The sequence below is a fragment of the Humulus lupulus genome, chromosome 2 (genome assembly GCF_963169125.1).
Source record: "Humulus lupulus chromosome 2, drHumLupu1.1, whole genome shotgun sequence".
NCBI classification, from domain to species: domain Eukaryota; kingdom Viridiplantae; phylum Streptophyta; class Magnoliopsida; order Rosales; family Cannabaceae; genus Humulus; species Humulus lupulus.
In genome coordinates this window covers 117,065,104-117,073,851 of record NC_084794.1, presented here as the reverse complement: position 1 = coordinate 117,073,851, position 8,748 = coordinate 117,065,104, and the positions used below count along the sequence as shown (strand labels likewise).

The following is an 8,748-nucleotide window of genomic DNA, read 5'->3' as shown; positions in this document are numbered from 1 at the left end:
AGACTCTCCCAAACCTTGGAAGTGAAGGTGGGGTCTCTGTGCGACACTATCGACCTCGGCGCCCCATGAAGTCGAAAAATCTCCTTCACATACAACTCAGCATATTGCTCCACAGTATAAGTTGTCCTAACAGGCAAAAAGTGGGCAGACTTGGTATACCTATCCACAATCACCCACACTGAGTCATGCTGTCCCACAGTTCTCGGTAAACCAACTACGAAGTCCATAGTAATATCTTCCCACTTCCATTCTGGGATCCCCAAAGCCTGCAACAACCTTGCTGGCCTCTGGTGCTCAGCCTTAACATGCTGACAAGTTAAGCACTTAGCCACATAATCCACCACATCCCTCTTCATGCCTGACCACCAATACAGAGCTCTCAAGTCCTGGTACATCTTCGTTGTACCCGGGTGCAAAGAATAGGGAGTGGTATGCGATTCATCTAAGATCTCTCACTGAATATCAGAATCCATCGGAACACAGATTCGACCCTTGTACTTCAGTAACCCCATCTCTTAAATGGAAAAGTCCTTAATCGCTCCGACTAAGGCACTCTCCCTATGACCTCGCAGCTGGGAATCTTTCCCCTGCGCTTCCTTGATCCTCTCAAGGAGTGTAGACTGAAGAGTGATGTTGGTCAACTATCCAACCACCAGCTCTATATCTGCTCTGGTCATCTCCTCAGCTAACTTGTCAGATATCTGCCTTGAGCTAAACAACTGCCCTGGGCCCTTCCGACTCAATGAATCAGCCACTACATTAGCCTTCCCAGGATGGTATAGGATATCACAATCATAATCCTTAACCAACTCCAACCATCGCCTCTGGCGCATATTCAGGTCCTTCTGTGTAAAGAAATACTTTAGGCTCTTACGGTCGGTGTATATCTCGCACTTCTCACCATAAAGATAATGTCTCCAAATCTTAAGTGTAAACACCACCGCTGCCAACTCCAGGTCATGCGTAGGATATCTCTGCTCATATTCCTTCAACTGTCTCGATGCATAGGCTATTACCTTACCATCTTGCATCAACACGCACCCCAAACCCTGCCTAGATGCATCACAGTAGACCACAAACTTTTCATTCTCCGTCGGCAAGCTTAGCACTGGCGCAGTAATCAGTCGCCGCTTCAGTTCCTTAAAACTGTTCTCATACCTATCCGTCCAGACATACCTTGTCTTCTTCTTTGTCAGTTCTGTCAGTGGTGTAGCTATTCTGGAGAACCCCTCAAAAAACCACCGGTAATACTCTGCTAATCCCAGAAAGCTTCTCACCTCAGGAGCATTGCTCGGTCTAGGCCAATCTCTGACTGCCTCAATCTTACTTGGGTCAACCAGAATCCCCTCCTTACTGACGATATGGCCCAGAAATGTAACTTGTGGCAACCAGAACTCACACTTATTGAACTTAGCATATAACTTATGCTCTCTCAACTGTTGTAGAACCAACCGCAAATGTTGCTCGTGTTCTGCCTCTGACTGGGAATACACTAGGATGTTGTCGATGAATACTATCACAAACTTGTCCAAATAATCCCTGAAAACCCTATTCATCATGTCCATGAAAGCTGCTGGGGCATTGGTTAATACAAAGGACATGACCAGAAATTCATAGTGCCCATACCTCGTTCGAAAAGCGGTCTTTGGTATGTCCTCCTCTTTAATCCTTAGCTGATGGTAACCTGACCGGAGATCTATCTTGGAAAACACTGTTCTTCCCTATAGCTGATCAAATAAATCGTCGATCCTAAGCAGTGGATACTTGTTCTTAATGGTTAACTTGTTCAGCTCCCTATAATCAATACACATCCTAAGGGACCCATCCTTCTTCTTAACGAACAACACTGGTGCACCCCACGACGAGAAACTCGGTCTGATGAACCCCAAATCAAGTAACTCCTGCAACTGAATCTTCAACTCCTTTAACTCCACCGGAGCCATTCTATAAGGTGTCCTAGATACTGGCTCCGCTCCTAGTACCAATTCTATAACAAAGTCAATCTCCCGCTGCAGCGGTAACCCTGGCAAATCTTCTGGAAACAAATCCGAAAACTCACACACCAATCTAGTTTCACCTGGTCCAACTGACACCGCCCTAGAAGTATCCACAATGCTTGCCAGGAATCCTATGCAACCTTCCTGCATCAAGTCCCTATCCCTTAAGGCTGAAATCATTGGTACACGCGTTCCATTAGCTGAGCCCACAAACACAAAGGGTACATCCCCTTCTGGTTCAAAAGTCACCATTCTGCGCTTGCAGTCAATCGTTGCCCCATACTTGGATAACCAATCCATTCCTAGAATCATGTCAAAGTCATCCACACTACTACAAAAAAGGCCTTTCTCTGCGGTTTTTGAGAGTATTGAAAAGCGCAGTGTATTCGACCGCAGAGAAAAGTGTTACGCAAACCGCGGAGAAAAGCTACACTTTTCTCTGCGGTTGTAGTAAGCCAACCGCGGAGAAAAGAGAGCTTTCTCTGCGGTTCTAATAAGCAAACCGCGGAGAAAATAGAGCTTTCTCTGCGGTTTGTTATTTAGAACCGCAGAGAAAGCTCTCTTTTCTCCGCGGTTGGCTTACTTCAACCGCAGAGAAAAGGGCTTTCTCAATAAAAAAAAATAATTAATTTCGGTTGATAACCGAGCATTTTTAATAAAAAAAAATTAATTTTCAATTTTAATAAATAATTATTTTCAATAGTATAACTAATTTGTTAAATTATTATATATACATTTCATATCTAATACAAAATAAATGGCTAGTAATGAATCAAAGACTTTAATCATTCTAACCAATATAAGTTAGCACTTTAATCTTACATACATACAAAAATTTAGATTTCATAAACAAATGGCATTAATCTAGCTAACCAATCACTTTGTAGTGGTAGTAGATCCTCTTTGACATTGAATTGCTTTTTGTCAAACCACTGCAAAATTGAAAAGTTAATATAGATTAGATAATTAAATACTATATCTAGTTTTTCTTAAGCAAAAAAGAGTTTAAAATATAACATACTTTCTTCTTGATAACTTCTGCTGGATTCGGTGCATTTACAAGATCATAAATGTATCTTAGTACATAATAACCACATTCATGACTTTCAGGTTGTTTTGGACAAGAACCTCTCACCAATTTTGTAAATGTGCCGATGTATTCATTTTCCAAACATTGTGCGTATGCTCTACAAAAATTAAAATTAATTAAATACATATTATGCTCTCAACTTTTAAAAATTAATAATGCATACATTACAAATGAAGTACTTACTTTTCCATAACCTCCGTAATTATTGGTGGAGATTTATGATTTTTTAAAGGGTCCAAAATTATGGTCATCCCCCGCATCATCACGAGCACCAACATCCAATGTCGACTAAAATAATAATAAAATATGATTATTATAAAATTAAAATTCAACCATAGTAGTGATAATGTTTAAGTAGTTCGTTCTTACTCAACAATCCAAGGAATGAAATATATTTGGTCTCGTCTATCCATAGTCATCATCCATTTGGCTATAAGATCCACCGTATAGTTTTTACTTTCATCATTGCCAATAGAAAGATGTTCGGTGTCAAAAAATTTATATAATTGTTGTGAATTTGGGTGCATGATTTCCCAAATGCATCTGTAGAGAATCAATCATTCATATTACATTTTCAATTAATAAATTAATATCGTCAAAAAAAAAAATTGGGCAGAGTTTCCTCTGTTTCTATAGCATATCCAAAATTATTAGAACCTATAAATTCAACTCAGACAAAGCATACAACAAACAACATGCATGTTCTCAACCATAAGCCACCGCAGCACACAAAATTCGCAGAACCTACTTCACTAAGACACACATGTTCTCAACCTTCTGTTATCTCCGCAGCACACAATTTCATCTCAGAACTTACTTCACTACGGATGAATATATAATATATTCAAACTCCTCTAATAGTTTGTAATGACATAACGGATTGATACATACCTCATACCAAACAGCATAGCTGAGGATCCAATATTATCCATGGAGGCTGCTTGATAAACGTCTTCCGAAGTGATGAAGATAGCCTCGTGTTCTCCTATAAACTCCGGGTCAACGGGAACTTGTACAACCCCATCTATTCCTTTATTGGAATAATACTCCTTCACTATAAATTTTAGACTCAGATCAATTTTGTCCCATGGGTTATCTGTTAACCAATTTGAAGGTTCTGGTTGAGTTATTTCAGCGGGGAAGACTACGTGAGATCCAACTGATGATAAATGTGGGCTTCGTGATAGGGATTTGTGATTAGATGAAGATGGACCCTACATAATAGCATTAAACATATCAGTATAGTGTACCCATTTAAAAATAAAATTTAAATATCTAAGCAAATAATTTTATACCTGACAAGCCACAATTAAATTTTTAGGCCAAGGCAGGAATGTGTCTCGTGCGTCCCCAACATATCGTACGTTACCAAAGGGAATAGGGATCTCAGCTTCTTCTTGTAAGACATCTATAAGCCAAACCCTCGCAACTGAATCATCAAGTACATTTCCATGGACGGTAATTTGGCTACCCATGTTTGGTACAATGAGTACACCTTTAGCCACCACATTGTCAATATTATCAGAACACAAATAAACTTCATAGCTCGGTGGTGGCGGAGACTCATAAATTGATGATCCATCATCTTCATCAAAAGGATAGTCTTCGGTTTGATGAAAATGATCATCTGCGTTGGGGGCAGGTCGATAGACTTCATCACTTGTATTCTCATAATATTGTCCCTCATCAAATTGCCCTTCATCGTTGTATCCACACTCATCGTTTTCCTCATTATATTCTTCATTTTGAGCTAATTCCTCTTCTGTGCTAAATTTATGTCTTTTTAGCTCTTCAATCTCAGCTTTTAGTCGAGCAATCTCCTCTCTTGCAGTCATTGTTTTATGTTTTTTTCCAAACATTTTGGAAACGGTCGCAGTGAACCTACAAAAAAAATCAATAAAGTCCATCAATAAACCAATCTAAATAATTCTTAAAAGAAAACAACTATTATAAATTATCATACCCGCCAGCTCGAACACGACCTGGGTGTTCTGGTGTCCCTAATGCTTGAGTCAAGATGTCATCTCGACCCAGAGCTGTAATTTCGCCACGAATCACTTTTTCTTTGACGTCCTCCTACTCAAGATATTATTTGGTTAAATTAGTTTATATAAATAAAAACGATATATTGATTCTGAAACCTTAGAAAACTTACTATCTTTTCGGCAATTTGTCGGTCTAGCTCTGTCACAAGAACTTTATTTTTTTCACGCGATCTAAGCCAAACTTGATACCTCTCTGGATTTTGAATATTTCGTTCTTTTTTCTACATTGTACAAGATAATTATAGTTATATGTTGCGATAATATCAACCATTATTTAAACTATAATATCAAATATACTTACCAAATCTTCTCTTATATTAGCCATTCCTCTACGAGAGGTTCGATGCCTTGACTTCATTAGTAATAAACGGTTTTTTTGTTCTTGATGCACTATTTGAAACTCTGGACTTAGACGACTAGTTACAAATTGTAACCATTCTCTCTCGTCAATTATATCGCTATACCTCTTTGGGGGAAATTTGAGTTCTTCCATCATACCCATTTCAGCCAAAGGTTTGATGTACTCGGTAGTGAGTTCACTTTTAAAATCTCTCATTATTTGACCAGCTTTTTTCAAAATCTCACGTTTGAAGGGTTGAGGAATGTTGTTACCACCCTGAGAATATAATTAAGAAAAGTAATTATTAAATTTAGATATCACACATAAATAAATAAATAAATATCATAATGATAATTTCTTACAATGATATCCTCCCATAGACCATCTTTCAAATCTTGTGGGACCTTCCTCCAATCACCTGAGTTGATAGAAATCGTGGCTCGTACTCTAGATCCAAGATATGATATCATGTTTGTATAAACATCACCTATTGGTTGTCCCAAATCGTTCCATTGAAGATTTTTCTTGATTCCTTTGGCTTTTTGTTGGGTCATGTAACTCATTCTTGTTTTACCACGACCTTGTTGTTTCTCTTTGTCATCTCTTTTATCCGCCATCTGCATCACACAAATTACAAGGGTTAATGTATTATACAAATAAATAATCACAAGTGTTAATGCATTATACAAATAAATAATTACAAGTATTAATGAATTATATAACTTACTAAACATGTTTTCTTCTTTTTCTTATTTTATTTCTGGTCGATTCACAATCGACCCATATTCCTTCTTCGATGTCAGTTCTAAGATAATCACGATCATCGCTATCACTTTCATTATCATGTTCCTGAATATTCTCAACTTGTTCATGTATCGGTTGTCCAACAATGAAACAGTCATGATATAAATCATAATTTTCATCGTACTCTTCTTTTTCTGAGAATTTCCGCTCGGGAACTGATAAAACAATGGACCATTTATCATTAACTGGATCAAGAATGTAAAACACTTGTTTCGCTTGGGAAGCCATGATAAAAGGATTGTTCTTGCTTCCTTTCTTGCTTAAATCAACCGGAGTGAATCCAAGTTCGTCAGTTTTAACTCCAGTATTGTTGTCCACCCAAGAACATTTAAGAAGAGGAATACGAAATAATGAATAATCTAGCTCCCATATTTCTTCAACAACCCAGTAGTATGTCATTGTGCCTGAAATTGGGTTTTTATCTTTTGCACTGGAAAAATGCATAGCTTCTGCGACTACACTTACTCCACTATTTTGAACCAGACGCGCATCATCTCTTGACTTAGTATGAAATCGTTTCCCTTCAACAATGTAAGCTTGATGCTTTATTACATCAATGCTTGCTCCAAGAGATATGCGCTTCAACTCAGTCGACAGTCCATGATTTTTTTCTCCCAACTTCATCAAAATTGTATTCTTCAGCCACTGGCAAAACGTTTTATTATGCTCATCTATAACCCATTTTTGTTTATTTTTAATCTTGTTTGGAATCATCGACCGTAATAACTCTATGTGATCACTGAAACATAAAAGAAATAAAAAAAAGTTTAAACAACAAAAAGAAAATCACTACTCTAATATATATGATTGAAATATATTTTCTACTTACATTATATATGATTGAATCTCAGGATTATTTTGCAACACAACTAATTGAGCTTGATCTAATTCTGCCCTAGACACGGTGGTCACTGTTCCATTCCCTCGTAGTCCTTTATCAACTCCATCTGAGTTATTTCATGGTTTGCTGATTCCGATTGCTTCAACCCCACTCATGTATTCTGAGCAAAATTCTACTGCCTCTTCCGATATATAACATTCAACCATACTAGCTTCAGGACGATAATGATTACGCACATAACTTTTCAACACCTTCATACTTCTTTCAAATGGATACATCCATCTCGCCCAAACTGGTCCACACAACTTGGCTTCCCTTACTAGATGAACCATTAAATGAATCATAATGTCAAAGAATGATGGCGGAAAAAACATTTCAAGGTTGCATAGAGTTTCCACTATCTTATAATGCAATTCATCCAATTTTTTCATTTCTAATTCTTTTCCGCATAAATGATTGAAGAATATGCAAACATTCGTTAAACAATCTCGAACTTTTTTCGGTAATACTGACCGAATAGCAATCAGAAGTAATTGTTGCATCAACATATGACAGTCATGTGATTTCATACCCATCAGCCTCAAATCTCCCATGGATACCAAGTTTTGAATGTTGGATGAATAGCCATCAGGCACTTTCATCTCTGCAAATGATTTACATACAACTTTTTTCTCTTCTCTGGACAACGTGAAACAAGCAGGAGGTAAATATGTGCGTTTACCTTTCTGTTCAGGTGCTAAATCAGTTCGTATACCCATTTCAACAAGATCTAAACGACTAGTTAAACCATCCTTAGTTTTACCGGGAATATCAAGTAATGTACCTATAATACTTTCGCACACATTTTTTTCTATATGCATAACATCCAAACAATGTTGAACAAGTAAATCTTTCCAGTAAGGGAGACGAAAAAAATTGATTTCCTTTGGAAACATCCACTTACTTTCTTATTTTTCTGCATTTTTCCATACTTGAAATCAATTTTCTCTACTTCTTTAAGAGTTTGTTGCCCCGAAAGTGGCAAAGGAGCAACACCTTGTTCTTTATCACCATCAAATGCTTTTTTTTTTGTCCCTATAATGATGATTTAGGGGCAAATATCGTCTATGACCCATATAACAAATTTTGTGCCCATTAGACAGACGAATAGCCTTTGTGTTAGTGCAACATATTGGACATCCCTGGTAACCTTTTGTGCTTAACCCTGATAGATTACCATAAGCTGGGAAATCATTAACAGTCCACAACAAAACAGCTTTTAAGTTAAAGACTTCTTTCTTAAAACCGTCATATGCCTCAACACCATTTTCATACAAATCTTTCAAATCATCAATTAATGGTGCCAAATAAACATCTATATCGTGCCCGGTTGTTTTGGGCCTGAAATCATTAACGTGAGCATCAAAAACTTTCTTCTCATCACTAACCACGGAGGAAGATTGTACATAACAAGGAAGACAGGCCACGAACTATGCCTACTACTTAGAGATTTATGTGGATTTACACCATCGGCAGCTAGACCTAGACGAATATGTCTTGCTTCAGTTTTAAATTCTGGATTTAAGTTATTAACTTTTTTCCAAGCCTGCGAATCTGCAGGATGTCAAAGTTTACCATCTTTCACTCGCCTA

At 37.5% G+C, this 8,748-nt stretch overlaps 2 protein-coding genes and 1 long non-coding RNA gene across 3 annotated transcripts; all 3 read right to left on the bottom strand.

Moving 5' to 3' along the window:
- Positions 1-2,799: 2,799 nt before the first annotated feature.
- Positions 2,800-3,479, bottom strand: LOC133816266 (uncharacterized). Its single transcript, XM_062248853.1, has 4 exons — positions 3,457-3,479; positions 3,271-3,375; positions 3,019-3,184; positions 2,800-2,929 (listed from the first exon to the last, which is right to left on the bottom strand). The coding sequence occupies exons 2-4, from the start codon at positions 3,363-3,365 to the stop codon at positions 2,834-2,836; spliced, it is 357 nt and encodes a 118-aa protein (XP_062104837.1). The 5' UTR covers positions 3,366-3,375; positions 3,457-3,479; the 3' UTR covers positions 2,800-2,833.
- Positions 3,480-5,125: 1,646 nt separating this feature from the next.
- LOC133816265 (uncharacterized) lies at positions 5,126-5,495 on the bottom strand. Its single transcript, XR_009885120.1, has 3 exons — positions 5,434-5,495; positions 5,243-5,353; positions 5,126-5,163 (listed from the first exon to the last, which is right to left on the bottom strand). It is a non-coding gene; the product is annotated as an uncharacterized LOC133816265 (long non-coding RNA).
- A 1,442-nt stretch (positions 5,496-6,937) lies between these two features.
- Positions 6,938-7,962, bottom strand: LOC133816264 (uncharacterized). Its single transcript, XM_062248852.1, has 2 exons — positions 7,106-7,962; positions 6,938-7,015 (listed from the first exon to the last, which is right to left on the bottom strand). The coding sequence occupies exon 1, from the start codon at positions 7,873-7,875 to the stop codon at positions 7,234-7,236; it is 642 nt and encodes a 213-aa protein (XP_062104836.1). The 5' UTR covers positions 7,876-7,962; the 3' UTR covers positions 6,938-7,015; positions 7,106-7,233.
- Between the last annotated feature and the right edge of the window lie 786 nt (positions 7,963-8,748).

What these genes read in the sequence shown, in the direction of transcription:
- LOC133816266 (XM_062248853.1), bottom strand. Translation starts at nt 3,365, where the DNA reads ATGTTGGTGCTCGTGATGATGCGGGGGATGACCATAATTTTGGACCCT. An exon ending in ATTACGGAGGTTATGGAAAA is followed by an intron (nt 3,185 to 3,270) that starts GTAAGTACTTCA and finishes TAATTTTTGTAG; the next exon opens with AGCATACGCACAATGTTTGG. An exon ending in CAGAAGTTATCAAGAAGAAA is followed by an intron (nt 2,930 to 3,018) that starts GTATGTTATATT and finishes TCAATTTTGCAG; the next exon opens with TGGTTTGACAAAAAGCAATT.
- LOC133816264 (XM_062248852.1), bottom strand. Translation starts at nt 7,875, where the DNA reads ATGGGTATACGAACTGATTTAGCACCTGAACAGAAAGGTAAACGCACA.